The 18879-nt window shown below is 61.5% G+C and overlaps 1 protein-coding gene across 6 annotated transcripts; it reads left to right on the top strand.

The window, feature by feature from the left end:
- Window positions 1-220: 220 nt before the first annotated feature.
- On the top strand, window positions 221-18670 carry EIF4G1 (eukaryotic translation initiation factor 4 gamma 1). 6 transcript variants are annotated; one of them, XM_082288416.1, is made up of 34 exons: window positions 221-298; window positions 1400-1460; window positions 2732-2840; window positions 2938-3024; window positions 3956-3976; window positions 4520-4693; window positions 5035-5134; window positions 6879-6991; window positions 8062-8154; window positions 8236-8302; window positions 8665-9546; window positions 10541-10629; window positions 10833-11019; window positions 11392-11525; window positions 11777-11914; window positions 12105-12278; window positions 12358-12555; window positions 12814-12960; window positions 13055-13291; window positions 13373-13477; window positions 13888-14041; window positions 14149-14246; window positions 14344-14446; window positions 14566-14668; window positions 15336-15592; window positions 15685-15800; window positions 15975-16147; window positions 16283-16408; window positions 16500-16581; window positions 16808-16906; window positions 17021-17155; window positions 17244-17325; window positions 17402-17542; window positions 17658-18670. In XM_082288416.1, exons 3-34 carry the CDS (start codon window positions 2766-2768, stop codon window positions 17837-17839), a joined length of 4872 nt encoding a protein of 1623 aa, XP_082144542.1. In that variant the 5' UTR covers window positions 221-298; window positions 1400-1460; window positions 2732-2765; the 3' UTR covers window positions 17840-18670. The 6 variants fall into 6 exon arrangements, with proteins under 6 accessions (XP_082144542.1, XP_082144543.1, XP_082144544.1 ...); XM_082288417.1 differs by having other exon boundaries at window positions 14578-14668; XM_082288418.1 differs by having other exon boundaries at window positions 11795-11914.
- The last annotated feature ends 209 nt before the right edge of the window (window positions 18671-18879 follow it).

Here is an 18879-nt window from a genome sequence, read left to right on the forward strand (position 1 = left end):
CGGGAGAAGGCGCAGCCATGCGGACCCCGGCCTCCTCCGGGACGCGCGGGGCTCGCCCCGCCCCACCACGTGACCGCAGCGGAGGGGCGGGCGCGGCGTCGGCACAACGCGCGGGGCGGGGGCGGGGCCCGGCGCGGCTCCGGGCGTGGCGGCCCCGCCCCCGTGCGCCCCTCCCCCGCGGCGGCGGCTGGCGCGCGGCCCCGCGGCCCCGCCCCCTGCGCGCGGCGCGGCTCCGGAAATGGTCGTGCTGCGCTGCGCTGCGGCTGCGTCGGGCCGCGCGCGCTGAAGGAGACTGAAGGTAACGGGCGGGGGCGGGGCGGGCGCGCGCCCCGCGGGGGGTGGGGGGGGGCGCCGGTACCGGGGCCGCGCGTGCCGCCCTATTCGCCCCCCTTCCCGGGGCTTCGCTCCGTCGGGCCCTGTCGCGCCGCCGCCGCCGCCACCACGTGGGTGCCGCCCCGCCGCCGCCGCCACCCCCTTCCCACGCCCTGTCCCGTGCTTCGCTTCGCTGCTGCGCCGGGCCCCGCTCGTGCCGATGGTCCCCACGTCCCGGTGATCCCGCGGCGGTGGCGTCGGTCCGCGCCCACGTGCCGGCCGGTGCGCCCCGCCGCCGTCGCCACCACCGGCCGCCGCCACCACCGCCGCACACGTGCTCCCGGCGCCGCGCCCGCCTAGGCCCGGCGCCGCCGCCGCATGTGTTGCGAGCCCTGCCGCCCCCGCCCCGTCGCCCCCGTCCTCCCGTGCCGCCGCCGGTGCCCGCGGGGCCGTGGCTGCGGCCGGCAGTGACACGTGTCCTTGGCAGAGGCCGCAGCCGCCGCGGGGGGGAGCGGGGCCGCCGGATGCCGCACCGGGCACCGCACCGCGCCCTCCCGCCGCCGCGATGGTGGTGCCGCCGCCCCGGGACGGAGCCGGCCGCAGCCGCCGGTTGGGCCGCCGCCTCGGCCTGGGGGCGAGGCCGCGCTTGGGCCTGGCGGGGCCGGCCGCTCTTGGGCCACCGCCGCGGCCTGTCCCAGCCCCGCCGCCGCTGATCCTCGTCTTGTCCCTCACTCCTCCGTGCGTTCCCGCCGCCCCGAACTGCTGCTCCTCTCCCCCGGCCCCTCATTCGGACCGAGCTGGGCCTTCCCGGACCCACCCCTCCCGGGCAAGGACCCCCCGCCCCGTCGGCGGGCCCAGCACAGGCCGCGGCCCGGCCGCTCCCGGCGCAGGGGAGGCGGCAGCGACACTGATTACAAACAGCCACGGTGGTTCCCCGTTGTCCCCCCGGGACGGAACCCGCATTCCCCGGCACTGCTGGGCTAGCCGGGTCAGTGCGAGCCGGGGCCGGGCCGGGCTCCCCCCGCGGGGCCCGGCCTGATCTCTCTCTCTCTCTCTCTCTCTCAACCCCCTCCCTTCTCTCTCCCAGTCAGTCGGATGAACGGTCTCTGCAGGCCCGCTCAGCCGGCCCAGGTTTTTCCCGCGGGGGGGTGAGTATCCTGCTCGCTCCCGGTTGTGTCTGGTGGAGGAGACCACGTCTGGCTGTCCCCGGGTGTCCCTGTCCCCTGTGAGACAATCCTCCCCCTCTGTTTTGGGGTGGCTGGCCTCAAGGCCTAGCTAAGCTGGCTCAGGTACGGGCTGTCTGTGCCAGGCGCTCGGGTCTCCCGTGAGAAGGAGCCCGGGGGGAGCACTGAGGGGTGCAGACTGGCCCCTGCCACCTCCTGGAACCTTGGCAGGGCCCATGTCCACTGGGGTTGTGGCTCGGGGGATCCCTGTGATGGGGTGGCAGCCCCATACCAAGGTGCAGTCCTGGGGGGATTGGGGTGCCTCATTTCCCAGTGTTGGTGGGACGTGCCTGGCAGTGCCCGCAGCGGGGCCGGGGGCCGACAGTGCTGACGCGTCCGGGCATCAGATTACAGGAGGCACCAGGGCTGGTCCCTCCGGTGTCTGGCCGGGAAAGGGCTCGCTGGGTACCATGGGGTGCAGGGGACCCCCGGCAGGGTACGGGGTACCGCCTCTCCTTCCTGCCCCGGTGGCCTTTGCACTGGGGCGGAGAGAGCGGCACTGGCTGCCAAGTCCTTCCTGGGACAGCTGGGAGGGTATCCGGACTACCTGGGTGCTGGTGGTAGCAGGGGGCTGTGGGCTCCCGTGGGCAGGAATGTCGGCAGAGTGGGGCTACGTGGGAGCTGCTCCCTGCCTTCCCTGGTAGGCGTTTGTGGTGTATGCTGGGGACCCGGCACCACCGGCAGGAACAGGTTTGGCCGGCCGGGGGAAGCGCTTAGTAGGTCAGCCGGGGTGGAGCTGGGCATGGCTGACGCCGGGGTGCCGCCGGCCCACCCAGCCCCCCGGAATTAGTGATGGCCTAGGTGCTGGCGGCAGATCACGGGCACTGGTGTCCACTTTTGCGTAGAGCCCAGACGGGCTTTGTGGGGTCATCTTGGGTGGGTCAGTCTTGCTGGTGGGCATGACTGGGTTTGAGGCATGATGTGGGGCTCTGCTCTGAAGGGTGTGAGGACATGCCCAGGCTGGGTGACTTGGCATTGCCTACCCCATCTTTCTCGTGACCCAGTGGGGCAGGAAGGGGTGGCTTGGGGGTCCATGCCTTGGTGGGATGTTGTCTGTGGGGCATGGCTGATGCCTGGCTTTACACTGGTGGGCTATAGGGCTGGAGATTTGCAGATTTCAGGGCTGACGTGGACAGGGGACAGATGCCTGGGGTGCTGCTATCTCCAGCTTATGCCCACTGTCCCTGTTCCTGCAGATAGCAAGGGGATCCTTATGCACAACCCCATGAAATGAACAAAGCTCCACAGCCCACAGGAGGAGCCCCGACTGCCCCGCACCCTGCCCCTTCTCCCGGACTGCCGCAGGTAACCGTCCTCTGCCGGGTTGGGGGACCCAGCTTTGCTTCCCCAGCTGGTGCCAGGGGCAGCATTGCCATCTCTCTCCCTCCCTGCTGTCTTTCAGCCGACGTTCCCACCTGGTCAGACGGCACCTGTGGTTTTTAACCCGGCACCGACCTCACAAATGAATACGCCTTCTCAGCCGCGCCAGGTAAGGATTTTGCCTAGAGCTGGGGAGGGTGATAAGGGGTATCCAGCAACTTTCTGCCTCCTAGCCAAGTAGCCCACACCACCATGGAGCTCAGGGGTGTGAGGAGCAATGTGGTGCCCCTCAGAGCTGACGTGTGCCTGTGAAGGGGGAATGAGCCCGTGATCCAGACCACGACTGCCACCTGAGGACCTCCTGGCCCTGGGGTGGGGGGGCAGGCGCCTCCAGCGAGGATGCCCACCGAGTGACTGCTCTTCTCTCCTTCCTCCCCTGCCCCAAACCTCCCTCTCCTCCTCTCTCAGTTTCCAGCAGGGCCTCGGGCTATTCACCAGCAGGTACTAACCCGCTTTCCCTGCCCCGCATGCTGAACACCCTGCCCTGACACTGCACAGAAACACCCACCTTGGGCATGAAGGGGCTGGGGAGCATGTGGGGACCCCAGAGCTTGGGGACAGGCTGGTCTGGGGAAAATGTGGGATGCCTGCTCGACTTTGGGTAGGTTTCTCTGCAGTGTCTCCCCGGTTCCCTCCTTGCATGAAGCCTGTAGCATGTGGCTGTGCCTGTGCTAACTTTGGCCCAGGCTGTTGCTTCTGCCTGTGCCCTTCCTCATCTTCCTCTTCCTCCCTACTTTGCTTGGTCTTCTAAGGCCCTGCAGTGGCGTGCAAGGCTCTGGACCTCCATCAGCCCTCTTGTGTAGAGGAGCTGCTGGGGACAGATCTGGTGACATCCTTGGCTGTGCTGTCTGGGAGCTCATCAGACCCATCCCTGCCCCTTGGGAGGTCCCTGCAGGGGACCTCAGTGGATCTGGGATGTGGGCACAGGGCAAAGGGCTCCCTGGCCTCTTGTCCCTTTCTCTGCTATCCCTGTCCCAGTGCCAGTAACTCCTGTCTCTCTCTTTCCCCTTTTCCCTCTGTATGCGTGCGCTTGCTAACAGGGAGGATTCAGGTCTCTTCAGGTAACACTTTCTCCTTGCCCTGGGGGCGCGTGCGCGGACCCTTCTTTGCCCACTCGTTCGTGGGCTGGAGCTGCTGCTCCCGGGGATGCTCTTGCCCAGCAAACGAGCTAGGTCTGGGTTGGGATGAATGGCATTGGCCGGGGTGGGAATAGGGAGCTCCGCATGCTGTCCGGCTCCGGCATGGCGGGACTACAGGTCCCAGCATCCACCGCGAGTGCCGGGAGCCGGTGCGAAGCACGCCGGGACCCGCCGCCGCCGAGCTGCGAGCGGCCGCGGCCGGCCCCAGGCGCTGGAGCTGCCGGCCCTGGGAGGGCTGGGACGGGGCCGCGCCGGGCATGAGCTGGGTCGGGTGGACCCAGGCGGCCCCGCAGGTGCGTGGGGACAGGAAGATGCCAGGGTGGGGGGTGGCCTTGGGAGCTGCCGAGGTGGGGCTGCATCGTGCGGGGGGGGTGGGGGGGTGGGGGTGGTGTCTCCCCCCCGTGGGGTGGTGGCGGATGAAGGTGCTGGAGCTGCTGCTGACGCTGTGCCCTATCTCTCCCCAAGCATTTCTACCAGAACAGGGCACAGCCTCCCGCGAGTGCATCCCGTGTGCAGAGTAACACGACGGCTCGGCCCGGCCCTCCTGCCCATGTGTATCCGGCTGCTTCCCAGGTGATGATGATACCCTCCCAGATATCCTACACACCTTCCCAAGGAGCCTATTACATTCCCGGACAGGTGAGGGAACTTTGGCTTCTGTGAGAGGGGGTTGGGATGGGCACCGGTGGGAGGTATTGTCTGGGCTTGAAGCCCAGGTCTGTTTTGGGAGTGCAGAAGGGGTCCTGAGACTCTCTGAGCACCCACTGATTTGAGCAGGGTGCTGCTGGTTCTGTAGAGAGGCAGCAAGAGGTACTGGTCCCCTCCCCTCCCCAGCAGTTTCCTGAGGCACCTGGTGTCCTGCTCCCTACCCTAGTGTACAGCTAATTCACAGGCAGGCCTAGGGTTACATCAGCGTTTTGGGGGTATGTCTGTGCCCTGCAGGGGACATAACTGACTTTTCTTCTTCTCTGCTATTGCAGGGTCGCTCCACCTACGTTGTCCCGACCCAACAGTACCCGGTCCAACCTGGCGCCCCTAGTTTTTACCCTGGAGCCAGCCCCACAGAATTCGGGACTTACGGTACAGACAGAGGAGTTGCTCTGATCCCCGGTGCTCTTTCAGTCCCAGCACTTCCCCATTTTTTTGCTCCCCTGCTTCTGGCCTCTGTGCATCCCACCAAGCTGAGCACAGCTCACTGTGGCTGACTCTATGACTCCATTGCAGGTTATTTTGGGGGACAGTTGCCTGTTGCCCAGCAGCACATCGTGTCCCACTGGTCCATTTGCACCGGTCCATTCACCCCCGTCCTTTTCCAAATTCGGGCCGTTTAATATTTAACTCTCCTGGCGGAGGGCTGGGGCAGACTTTATCCCCTGCTTCCCCTCACTTGCTGTCAGGGTGGTGAGCAGTTCAGTGCTTGCTGACCCCCCTCAGCTCCTGCTCCCCAGGAGCTGAGTGGGGGTGCTCCATGCCTGCCCCCTCCTGGTGTTTGGGGAGCGTGGTGTGAGCAGCCCCTCCTCCTTCCCCCTGCTCGCATGTGGCCACCCGGGCTGTGACTATATTTAGGCTTGATTGGTCCCGGGAGGCCCGGCAGACACAGAAATGTGAGCCGAGGCCTCCGGCCTGGCCCCGGCACAGCAGCAAAGCATAACCAGGGCAGAGATGGGCTTCTCCTGAGCCAGGTACGTGCCCGGCCTCCCTCCCTCTTGTCTCGGGGCCCAGCCAGCCCCTCAGAGGAGGGAGGTGGCCCCTGGCAGTGGCTGTCTCCTGTGCTTGGGCCAGGACACTGCTGCACCTTCGTGCAGAGTCTTGGGACATGCTCTGGGTATCTTTTTGAGGTTCCAGCATGGGTGTGCCCCCACCTCTGCTTTGGGGCTGCTGTGGCTCTCCCCAGGGAAGCTGGCAGCAGCTTGCCTCTTGCCCACAGGACTGGGTGGGTGAGCTGGCATGGTGTGCCCCGTGACAAATGAATCAGATTGTGTCTCCTGTTTGGTCCCCAGGGCTAGGCAGCTCACGGTCTCCTTCCTTCCCCCCATGCATGGCCCATCCCAGCGTGTGATGCCCATTCAGCGTCCCTGTGTGTCCCCTGAGCAGAGGGAGGGTCCCTGACTCAGGGATGAGGCAGTCACCAGAGCCTCTTGGTTGACTTCCAGTGTCAGTGCAGCGGGGAAGGTGCTGGAGCCAGAGGGGGCCAGGACCCAGCTGTGCCTGTCCCCACACACCCATTTCCCTGTGGCACTGCTCTGGGGTGATGCTCACGGGTGCCCTGGGAGGAGTGGAGCACCTCTTGAGGGCTGGGCCAGCCCTGGATGGGGTCCAGCTCTGCCTCTGGCCCTCAGCACAGCTCCTTCCTCTGGGCTGGGCTTGCCAGGGGCTCAGGCTGCACGGGGAGCCCAAGCCCCTCAGCCTGGGTGTGAATGGAGGCTGCCTGGTGCCGCCCTCGGGCTGGTGCTGGCCCTGGGGAGATAAGGGTGCAGGCAGGAAGGCGGCCACCTGCAGAGCCAGGATGCCTGTGCCTGACATGGCCGAGTGTCCAGGCAGGGCTCTTGGTGGCGTGGAGCCGGTGGGCATGGTGGATGCCTGCGGGGGCCTGGCTGGGCGTGGGGGTGGCGCGGGGACGCTCTCTGCTTCACAGGGAAGGAATTCGGTCAGGCCTGTCAGGCGGGTTAGGACAATCCAGGCCGGATGCGATGGGGGTTCGCTGCAGAGCAGCAAGGGCTCTTCAGGCTCCTGACAGACCCCTGTGTTTGGGAGATCAGGGAGCCTTCAGGACGGGCTTGGAGGATCTGGGTTGGCTGGTCTGACTCTCTCTCCTCTCCTTCAGCGGGTGCGTATTACCCGGCGCAGGGGGTGCAGCAGTTCTCAGCGGGGGTCCCCACTGCCCAGGTCATTGTGAGCCAGCAGCCACCGATCCCCACAAAACGAGAACGGAAGACGGTAAGGAGCCATCTGCCTCCAGGCATGGGGGTACTCGTATGCAGGAGGGCGTGTTCATGTGCAGGAGGGGAATGGTGTCAGCCCCAGGTGCCGGTGGTGTGTGGGATGGGATGCGGTGCTGCATGCCAGGGAAAAGGGGTGGCACAAGACTGTGTCCCCATAGGCTGAGGAGCTTAGCAAGGGAACTGGGGAGCACGGTGGGTGCTGGCGACCTTGGCCGTCCCGGCGGGCAGCGTTGTGCTGAGTCACGGCTCTTGGGAGGGCGGGGGTGCCGCGGCTGCCAACTGCTGTCTGCTCCCGGAGATGCCGGTGCTCGGAGGCCTCGCATGGGGCCTATTTATAGCTGGGAGCCGGGTGGCTGCTAGCATGGCCCCATGCTGGGGGGCAGGGGTTGTGACTGGGAATTGGGGTGGTGGGATTTCCTCATCAGAAATGGGTTGAGCTCTGCACTTGGTGTTCTGGGGGCAGGTTGTGTTCAGAAGGTGAAGAGAGCAAGACTCCTGGCTGCACTGTGCACTGCACTGTAGTCCTAGCCAGACTCACATGTACCCCCCAGTCACCCCACAGCACGGTGCCCTGTACGCTGTAGCTTGTGCTGCACCCATGGCAGGCATGGGGCCAGTGAGGCTGTGGGTGTATGGATTGTGCCGGGGGTGGCACAGAGCTCACTGTGGTTTCTGTGTGCTGAGGCTAGTTCCCTGTACTGTCCCCTGAATGAGAGGGGGGTCCCTGCAGCCGCTGTGCCAGCACAGTGGTGCCTTGGGATCCCCTGACTTCTGAAGATGGATGTTGGCCTGGAGACCTGCTGGCTCCAGCTGCCTGTTGCGATGGCTTGAAAGGCACTGGAACAGGCCAGTGTCTGTGGGACACTGTGCCCTGTGGTGAGGGGATGTGGCACCCACTGGTCCCCAGACTGTGTGGCCAGGACGGTCACTGCAGTGAATGAACCTCCCTTTTCTCTTCGGGGAAGGGTGCCCTGGGGATGTTGGGCTGAGGAAAAGGGGGTGGCCCATGTGCTGTGTCCAACGCCCTGCCAACAGCTTCCCCACTCTGCTCTGATTCTTGGGCAGATCCGAATACGAGACCCCAACCAAGGTGGCAAAGACATTACAGAAGAAATTATGTCTGGAGCAAGGACCTCATCCACCCCCACCCCTCCACAGGTAAGTGGACCCTCTGGCTCCCTAGCTGGGGCAGAGAGAAGTGCATGTGGCCATGTTCAACTCCCTCTTTGCCCCCCTCAGGCTGGAAGCGGTTTGGAGCCCCAGGCCAACGGAGAGACCCCCCATGTAGCAGTTATTGTCCGGCCTGGTAAGTGCCCATGCCAGGGCTGGGTGTGCCAGCTGGCATGGCTGCAGGAAGGATCCCTGGTGTTGGCACTGCTGGGTGTGAAATGCCAGCCCCACTGTTCCTTGGTTCTCCTGAGGCTTGTGGGATCAGAGGCCATCCCTGCATACCTGGGAACCTGTGTCCCCTGTTGGATCCAGGAGAGTTTATGTGGGCTGTGTACTCACCTCAGCTGTCTCTTGGGCACTGGAGGACCCCTGTTGTCCTCATCAGCCATTTGTGATGTGGCTTGGCACATCTGTCCCTATCTCTTCTGAAGATAGAGGGATCTGGGGAGGAATGTGGGATGAGCAGGGGATCATTTGTTAATGCCGTCCACCTTGCAGATGACCGCCCGAAGCCCGCGCTGGTGGTGAGCAAGCCCGTCTCCCTGGAGCCTAGCAAGTCGGCATCCCCGTCGCCTCCCCCTCCCCTGATCCCTGAGGTGGAGCCTGTGGTGCTCTCGCCTGTGACGCTGGTGCCAATGGAGCCTCCCGTGGACACGGACATGAAAGCGGAGCAGGGCGAGGCGCCACCTGACCCGCAAAAGACGTTAAGCGCCATCACTACAGTGCCAGGGGCTGTGGAGCTGCCCCTTGTGCCCGCGCCTGGCATGGACACGGTGGCTGCGGAGGAGGAGGAGGAAGAGGAGGAGGAGGTTGCTATTCCCCTCCCAGAGCCCACCCCACAGGAGTCTGTGCCCCCTGAGGTGCTGCCGGTGCCCGTTGTTCCCCCGATGCCAGCCGTGCCCCTGGTGCCGGCCGCGCCGTTGCCACCGCCCGTTGTACCACAGGCCCCTGAAGCGCCTGCCAAACCCGCCTCCCCCAGCCCCACACCGCCCCGGGAAGAGCCCTGCCCCGAGCCCACTGCTGAGGCCAACGGGGTCTTGGAGGAGATGCCTGAGCCGGTCCCTGAGGTGCCCCTGTGCCAGCCAGTGCTGGCCTCTGAGCCGGTGCCTGCACCCGCCCTGGACTCCCCCATTGCCCAGCCTGAAGAGCTGCCCCTACCCAATGGGGTGGAGGGCACCAGCAAAGTGGAGCCGAGCGACGAGCAGCCCGAGTCAGATGTCAGCCCCATCTCAGAGCCTGAGGAGCCAGCCCAGCCTGGCACCCCTGCCTCCCCGCCTGCAGAGGAGGAGGAGGAAGAGAGTGAAGGCCCTGGTGAGACCCAGGAGAGAAGCTTGAGCCCAGCCCCTGCCCCTTCGCAGACCTCGGAGGCGACCGCACAAGGTTGGGCATGCTGGGCTTCAGGGTGCCCCAGGGTGGGTGTTGGGTAATGGGGGACATCACATGGGTGTGGTGCTAGGCATGAGGTACAGGGAATGTGCTGGAGAGGGGGACGGAGTTAGGGACAATAGGATGCGTGGGTATGGGATGCTGAGAGGCACAAGGTGCCTGTGGATGGTGGGATGAGGGAGATATCTGGGGAGTACCTCTATGTGGAGGTGTATGGGGTGGGTATAGAGTGGGGTGTGTGGGGTGTGTCCTGGGGAATGGAAGTATGTTTTCTGTGGTGCCTTATGCAGAGCTGCAGGGTGGGTGTATCAGGGTTGTGTCTGAGGATTGTCACCAGTCACTGAGGACACTGGGAGGTGGAGGATTGGCAGGGAAGCTGTGGGGCATGCTGTGTAGGGCTATGCAAGTACATGGGGGTGCTTGAGGAAAGTGGGGTGCTCTGGGGATGTGCTGGGGTTTCTCGTTTTTTCTTTAAGCACCTTACACAGGAGTGTTGGGGTTACATAGGAGTGATGGGGAAGATGGGTTCACAGGATATGTTTGTGTGGAGTGCCTTGGGCAGGGATACAGGGGTGCTATAGGAGGGGAACCTGAGGGCAGATACGCTTCTGGGAAGCACATCTGTTTGTGCTGGTGTATAGGGGTGCCAGGGAGGGGAGAGTGTATAGGGACAGAGGTTTGTATGGGAGTGTCCCTGTAAGGGCTGTCCTGCAGAGCAGTGTGTGTGTCTGCAGGGATCCTCTGAGGAGGATGGGGAGCACTGCACTAGGGCAGTGGTGTGGATGGGAGGCTTTGATGAAGCACAGGGTAAATCGGGGTGTGTTTGGGGATGGGGGCTGTGATGGGGTGGCAGGACCACATCCCTGTGGCTCCATCTTGAAGCTCGCCTGGTGTTACTGGGGCCTCACTGGTGACCCTGTAGCTGGTGTCAGAGTACCTGGGGGACTGGGAGGGTTCCTGTCTTTCACCTCCCTGCCTCTCCTCCTAGTCGCCATGTCGGTGCCAAAGAAGAAGCGAAGGATGAAGGAGCTGAACAAGAAGGAGGCAGTAGGGGATTTGCTGGATGCCTTTAAAGAGGTGAGTGTCCCAGGGGTGTCTGGGGATCACCCTGTGTCCCACCTCCTGCTGTGATGAACTCTGCTTTGTGCCATCGTGTCTGGGCCACTGATGCTCTGTGATGGTAATGAGGATCTGAGGTGGGGTGGACACTGAGGAGTGGGGTGGAGGGGACAGAACCAGATTCTTGTGGATGACTGCTGTCCCTGTCCCTCCCAATGCAGTCTCAGACCGGTGATAGTGCCTCGGAGGTGGAGAACAAGCCCCCCATGTCTGCCCCTGCCAGTGAAGCAGAGGACGCGGCTCCTGCCCGTCCACAGGAAGAGTCAGAAGAGACGTGGGAGGAGAAGGAGGACAAGTTGGCCCCGGAGAAGGGCAAGGCTGCTGGCCAGAAATATGGCTACAAGGAAGGTGAGCTGTGCCTTGGCACAGTCCTCTGCTGGCAGCCACCACCTCTGGACCCAGCAGTGGGGAACGTGTGGGTGGCATGGTCCTGCTGTCCTAAATTTCACATTCTTCTCCCATCTTGTCCTCAAGCTTGGCATGGGGTGGGGAACAGAGTTCCTAGCACGAGGGTCCTGGAAGGAGGCAGGGAGCTGGTGGCATCAGGCTTTCTAAGCATGCAGGATTATTGTGCTCATGGTGTACCAGGCGGGGGCAGTTCTGTGGTTGTCTATATCCCACGTCGCTGGTCTCTGTGTGGACTCAGACCTACCACAGCTCAGGGTGGTGGAGGATGTGGGACAGGCCATATCAGAGTCTCCCTCTTGCCCTCCACTGCAGAGCAATGGAAACCGCTGAACCCTGAGGAGAAGAAGCGATATGATCGGGAGTTCCTGCTGGGCTTCCAGTTCATCTTTGCCAGCATGCAGAAACCTGAGGGGCTGCCCCAGATCACAGATGTGGTGCTGGACAAGGTCGGTGCGGCCCTGGAAATTGGGGAATTTGGGTGGTGGTCAGGTGGGGGTCTGGCTCTTCTTTGTGCCTTGTCAAAGCAGGGCAGGGACTTACTTTTGTGCTCAGGGTCCTGTTGCAGCATCTGCAATGACCCCGAGCCTCAGTTTGGTGGGTGTGGGGGCACCTCTGGGGCCTTTTTTCCAGTTCTTTGTCCCGGCGTTGAGGCTGGGGGATGGATCCATCCCGCTCCTCTGCCCCCGGGCATCCTCAGCCGTGTGTACCTTCGCAGGCCAACAAGACCCCACTGCGGGCACTTGACCCCATCCGTTTCAGTGGCATGAACTGCAGCCCTGACTTCACCCCTTCCTTCGCCAACCTTGGCCGGCCTGTCATGGGCAACCGGGGCCTGGTGAGTATCCCTCGCTTCACTGCTGCCATCCTGCTCTGCCTCTCCGTGATGATCAAGCTTTCGAGCCGCTGTGTCTGGGCCACTGATGTCCGTGATGGAGTTGAGGATCTGAGTAGGCAGACTGGAGACTTCTGGGAGCCAGCCCAGGTGATCCCAGAGCAGAGAGCTGAGTTTCTTCTCCATGTGTCAGCCCTCAGGGTTGGGTCCCCGCCGCTCCCAGCAGAGTCAGAGGAAGGAGCCCCGCAAAATCATTGCTACTGTGTCCCTCAATGAGGATGTCAAGCTGAACAAGGCCGAGAAGGCCTGGAAACCCAGCAGCAAACGTGCTTCCGAGGAGGAGGATCCTGAGAATATCAAGACACAGGTGGGCGCTGGGGTGGGCAGGCGGTTGGAGGGCCTGGGGGAAAGACGCCCAGCTCTTGCTGACCCCACTGCCGTTGCAGGAACTGCTCCGCCGCGTCCGCAGCATCCTCAACAAGCTGACGCCCCAGATGTTCCAGCAACTGATGAAGCAGGTGATGGAGTTGTCCATCGACACGGAGGAGCGGCTCAAGGGTGTCATCGACCTCGTCTTCGAGAAGGCCATCTCGGAGCCAAACTTCTCTGTTGCCTATGCTAACATGTGCCGTTGCCTTATGGGGGTGAGCAGAAGCTGGGCGGTCTCCTACTGAGTGGGCAAGGGTTTTTGGCCATCTCAGCTGAGCTTAGTAGTGTGCAGGCCCTTCCATGTGGAATGGGGAAACAGGTGTGTGGATGGAGGACCGAGTTCAGGGTCTCAGCAGGGCATCGCAAAGTTGTAGGGTGGTTTTTCCCTGATTTGAGTAGTGCCAACTTAGTTGCCCTACTCTTGGGGGAGACACAACTCATGCTTCTTCTGTGGCTTGTACCTCTCCCTGCAGCTTAAAGTGCCCACAACAGACAAGCCCACAGTGACTGTGAACTTCCGCAAGCTGCTGCTCAACCGCTGCCAGAAGGAGTTTGAGAAGGACAAGGACGACGATGAGATCTTTGAGAAGCGGCAGAAGGAGATGGATGATGCCAGTGCCGTGAGTTGGGCTGGGAGTCTGTGCCTGAGGGCTGGCATGGGTGTCCTTGGGCTGGCTCTGGACACTGAACTGGCTTGCTGGGCTTTTCCTGCAGCCCGAGGAGAAGGCGCGTATGAAGGATGAGCTGGAGGAGGCGCGGGACAAGGCTCGACGACGATCCCTGGGCAACATCAAGTTCATTGGAGAGCTCTTCAAACTGAAGATGTTGACGGAGGCCATCATGCATGACTGTGTGGTGAAGCTGCTCAAAAACCACGATGAGGAGTCTCTTGAGTGCCTTTGCCGCCTGCTTACGACTATTGGCAAGGACTTGGACTTTGAGAAAGCCAAGGTACTCCTTGCCCTGTCCTGCCTTGCCCTTCCCTTGCCTTGCCTTTGGAAGGAATATGATCATGGCTCTGTCCCTCTATAGCCTAGGATGGACCAGTACTTCAATCAGATGGAGAAGATCATCAAAGAGAAAAAGACATCATCCCGAATCCGTTTCATGCTGCAGGATGTTATTGATCTAAGACGGGTAAAGTTCATGGAATGCAATTGTGTGGGGGCTGTCCTCCATCCCCTGCTTGGTCCCTTGGAGCTGCTGGCCTGTGTCCTCTGAGTGCCAGCAATCCATGTGTCCCATCTAGGGGAGAGATGGGTACGTGAGCTGTGGCCAGCCCCAGAGACACCATGCTAGCCCCAGCCATTGGTTATCATGGTAGTGGTAGTGGGCACACAGTAATTGGCGGCTATTTAATGCAGGGAGGCTCCAGAAACTGAGCCTTTTTGTGCCAAAAGCTGCCACACCACATGGAAAGTGATGATGGCTGAGGCAGGAGATCAACCTGAGACTCTGAGAGTGGGATGGCTGGGAAGGGGAAATGCCTTTTCCTCCATCTTCCAGCCATCTCAGTGCCCTCTTCCCGCCTTCTTTGCCCTCTGCAGAATAGCTGGGTGCCGCGGCGAGGAGACCAGGGCCCCAAAACCATAGATCAGATCCACAAGGAAGCAGAGATGGAGGAGCATCGGGAACACATCAAAGTGCAGCAGCTCATGTCAAAGGACAAGAGGAGAGGACCCCCTGGGCCATCCTCCAGTGGTGAGTGCCTGGGCTTGGGGGCACTTGAGTTTGCCTGGGGTGGGTTGCTCCTGCTGGACGCCGCTCAAGGCTGGTCTGCACCTTATGACTGTCCCTCTTGTGCTCAGGGCGCAGTAGCCTGGTCGCAGATGATGGCTGGAACACAGTGCCCATCAGCAAGGGCAACCGGCCCATCGACACCAGCCGGCTAACGAAGATCACCAAGGTGAGGCTGGGGGTGTGGTGTGGCAGCCGAGCCAGCTGCCTGGCCTAGATCCTGGCTCGATGTGGGGTCAGGTCTGACTGTCTCTCTCCACCTGCAGCCCGGATCCATCGACTCCAATAACCAGCTCTTTGCACCGGGTGGGCGGCTGAGCTGGGGCAAGGGCAGCAGTGGGGGGTCTGGCGCAAAGCCCGCAGATTCAGGTAGGCCGTGTGGGACTGGCTGGGTGCTGTGGGACAGAGTGGGAGGGGTGATCCTTCCCCCGGCAGTTCCTGTACCAGGAAGGTGCCGAACTCTGAGACTTCCCTCTTTTCACGCCCAGCATCTGATTCAGGGCGACCAGCCACGAGCACCTTGAACCGCTTCTCAGCGCTCCAGCAGTCAATGCCTGCCGAGAGCCCAGAGTCCCGCCGTGTGGTGCAGAGGTGAGGGGCCAGCCCTGCCTTGCTGGATGGGTGTGTTGGGGATGGGGGAGAACCCCCGATTCAGGCTTGTGGTTGATAAGTGTGTAGGCAAGTTATGGTATCTCGGCTTGCCCTGTGGCAAGATGGGGTCTTGAGGGAGTCAGTGGTGAGTCCTTGTGGCAAGGAAGGTTGACCTCACCCTGGGTGTCCTCCCTACTGTTTGGCACTTGGGTGACCACCCCTGGGTGCTCTGGACTGGGGGTCCTTGGATGGACATTGATGGGCCAAAGGGAGTCCCTTAGAGGCTGGAGTGTGAGGTCCCCAAAGAGAGCTGGAGTTTGGATTTGTTCAGGAGAAAACTGTGGGGTGAGCACTGTCTGGGGACCGTGCTTTGCGTGCCAGTACGCCACAGAAAACAAAGGGCAGCTTTGCCACACTGCATCAGAAGAAAGGTGTGAGCAGGACAAAGGCAGGTACTGCTCAGCCATGCCAAGCAGCAGAGTGAAAGGAAAAGGGTGTGAGTTGGAACTGGGGAGAAATAGGGAGAAAATTTTTCCCCAAGAATGGTCAAGTCCTAAAAGAGGTGGGGATTGGAGTGGCACAGCCTTACCTTCCAGAGCTCTGCAGTCTGGGGTCAGGGAGGGTGGTGATGGGCTCTTCACGCTGTGTGTATCTTTCTCCCACCCAGGAGCAGCTCCAGCCGTGACAGGTCAGAGAAGGCTGGGGACAGAGGGGACCGGGAGTTGCGTTCGGAGAAGGGCAGCGACCGTCTGGAGCGTCCCGACCAGGGGGAGCGGGCAGACAGGAACAGGTCTGCCCTCACCAAGAGGAGCTTCAGCAAAGAGACAGAGGACAGGAGCCGAGAACGGGAGAAGCAGGGCGGCCCCGAGGCCGTGCGCAAGGCTGCAAGCATGACGGAGGAGCGGGACCGGAGCCGAGAGACCAGTGAGCTGGGGAGGAGCAATATCCCAGGATGTGGCTGCGCCTGCGGCTCTGCCTGTCCCAGGTGGTGCCTGATCCTTGCTCTTTTCTTGCAGTTAAACAAGAGCCAACACCTCCTGCAACATCCACCAAGCCCACGCTGTCAGAAGAGGAACTGGAGAAGAAATCCAAGGCAATCATAGAGGAATACTTGCACATCAATGACATGAAGGTGAGAGGAGGGGGTGGCCAAGCACCCTAACACACCATACGTGTTCCCCTAACATGCCATATGCTTCCCTCACTGTGTGGTAGCACTGTTGGGCAGGGTTCTGGTGGTGCCTGGATGTGGAAGGGGGAGCCAGAGCTGGCTGTAGGGCAATACTGACCCCCCTTTTCCCTGCAGGAGGCCCTGCAGTGTGTGCAGGAGCTGGGCAGCCCCTCCTTGCTCTACATTTTTGTGCAAAATGGCATTGAGTCCACGCTGGAGAGGAGCACCATCTCCCGCGAGCACATGGGAGCCCTGCTCTGCCAGCTGGTGAAGGCAGGCACGCTCTCCAAGGAGCAGTACTACAAAGGGTGAGGGGCCAGGGCAGCCTGGCTTTGAATTTAGCCCTGCCTTGAGTAGGACTCAGCACTGAGATGTGTCCTGAGGTCCCTCCTAGCCAAGTGCCTGGGGCCTGCTGGATCCCAACAGCTCCCTCTGCTCTTCAGGCTGCGGGAGATCTTGGAGAGTGCAGAGGACATGGAGATTGACATCCCACACATCTGGCTGTACCTGGCTGAGCTCATCACCCCCATCCTGCAAGAGGAAGGCATCCCCATGGAGGAGCTGTTCAGGTGAGGGCTGTGCTCCTCAGCAGGGCTGGCACATGCTACCTGCCCCCTTCATGGGGGCAGGTAGCTCACCCAGGTCTCTTGTGCCCCACAGGGAGATCACGAAGCCCCTGGTGCCCATTGGGAAGGCCACCACGCTGCTGGTTGAGGTGCTGGGCTTGTTGTGCAAGGGCATGGTAAGTGCATGGGGCTTGTGTGGCTACTGGCTACTCTCTCAAGGACTGGCATCCTGCTTGGGGGCCAGGTGGCCATGTGGGGATTGAACCCCCCTGCCACCAGAGAGGCTGGTGAGGGACATCCCTTTCATTGTCTGGGTCATGGGGGTGACATGGCCAAGCCACAGTATCTTGCTCCCTGGAGATGGAGGGCATGGTGTGCTGATGACTACTGTCTGTCCCACAGGGCCAGAAGACAGCAGGAAAGCTGTGGCGGGATGGAGGCCTGAGCTGGAAGGAATTCTTGCCTGAGGACCAGGATGTCAACAAATTTGTCACAGAGCAGGTGGGGGCTTGGTGGCAGCGAGGGGCAGAGGTGGGCCATGGGTGGACCTTGGGCAATGTGAGAGTGGTGCTCCCCTGTGCTGCCTTGAACAGCTCTCTCTGCCTGCTTCCCCAGAAATTGGAGTACACGATGGGGGACAGCTCTGACATGCCAAGCCGCAAGGAGCTGACCTCAGAGGAGCTGTACAAGCAAATGGACAAACTGCTGAAGGAGAACCCGAACAACCAAAGAATATATGACTGGATTGAGGTGAGGGTGGGGACACAGCACCTGAATGTCTGGAGGCTCCCTCCTGGCTTCCTCTCCACCTCACAGTCCTTTGCCCTCCCCCCTCCAGGCCAACCTGAGCGAGCAGCAGGTCTCATCCAACACATTTATCAGGGCCCTGATGACGTCTGTGTGCCACTTGGCCATTGTCTGTGAGTACCAGGGTGAGGTGGGAGCAGTGGGGGTTCCCCTGCCCACGCTGCCCCTCTCACGCCCCGTCCCCTGCAGTTGAGAACCCGTACCGCGTGGACGCCATGGTCATCCGCAACCAAGCCAAGCTGCTCCAGAAGTACCTGCGGGATGAGCAGAAGGAGCTCCAGGCACTCTACGCTCTGCAAGCCTTGGTGGTGAAGTTGGAGCAGCCTCCCAGTGAGTATCATGGGTGCGGGTGGGTTGAGGAGGGGGTGGCAAGTGTGTCCCCACCCCAGCAGGGTGGCTGGTGGCTGGAGAATTGCAGAGGTTCCCCTTTGTCCCCCCACCCCAGACCTGCTGCGGATGTTCTTTGATGCCCTCTACGATGAGGATGTCATCAAGGAGGAGGCTTTCTACAAGTGGGAGTCCAGCAAGGACCCAGCCGAGCAGCAGGGCAAAGGGGTGGCGCTCAAATCAGTGACAGCCTTTTTCACCTGGCTCCGGGAAGCTGAGGACGAGTCTGACAACAACTGAGCAGCTGTGAGGAGGAGGAGGCAGAGGAAGGGGGGAGAGAGAGTGGGGCACCCTGGGGAGTGACTCCAACCCTTCCCACCCCTGGCCCCCATGGACTTGCTAATGCCAGGGCTGAGTGACCTGCTGTGCCCATTGCAGCCCCCCTCTCTCTTTTTTTCAGCTCTCCTCTCTCTTCTTCCTCTGTCCTGGTTCTGTTTGTAAGGCCTGTATGAGTTTGTCATGATGATAATAAACAGATGCTGACTGAGGCGGTGGCTGCCATGGGTCCCCTTGGGGACCTTCCTCGCCCCCCTCCCAGCGCAGGCACACCAGGTCTCTGGGAGTGGGGCTGAGCACCCCCGGATTCATGTCATGGAGAGGGGGGGATGGGATGGGGACATAGCTCTCCCCTCCTCTCCCTCCTCCTCTTTCTCCTCCCCCCTTCTTGATGAAATATAGAGAGATTATATATATATAAACTTATTAAATTTGGTTTGGGGACAGGAGCGTGATTTCTCCCCCTCCCCTGTCCTCTCTCTATTCCTCCATCACTGCCTGGACCCCCTCCCCTCTATGGTTTTTAAATTTTAAATATAAATCATTCCCCCCCCAGCTCCTGCTCTGACACCTGGGGAGGGTGCCGGGGAGGAGGGGGGGGGTGGCCCCTTCTCTCTGGGCCAGGCTGAGTCCCCTCCAACACCCCAAAAGCCCCCATCCTCCTCCCAAACGTTTAAGGCCACAATTGGGCAAGCGACAGGGCGGCCCCCTCATCCGCGTCCCCTGTATTTATAGAGCGCCGGATGTGACGAGCCGCATGTGTAATTATTAAAACAAGGATTCAATTACTGGTCACGTGAATTTGTAAATAATTTTTTTTTTTGCCTTTTTTTTTTTTTCTTTATGGAGTATTTAATTGAAGATTTAAAGGCATCTTTTCACCTTAAAACTGGAAATAAAAGAACATTGCTAAATAATGCCCCGTGTGCCGCTGTTGCCGCCCCCTCCCTCCATGTCCTTTGTGCCTGGGCTGGTGTGGGGGTGCCAGCCTTGAGCATGGGCAA

This window comes from Coloeus monedula (assembly GCF_965178545.1).
Source record: "Coloeus monedula genome assembly, chromosome: 10".
Lineage (NCBI taxonomy): Eukaryota > Metazoa > Chordata > Aves > Passeriformes > Corvidae > Coloeus > Coloeus monedula.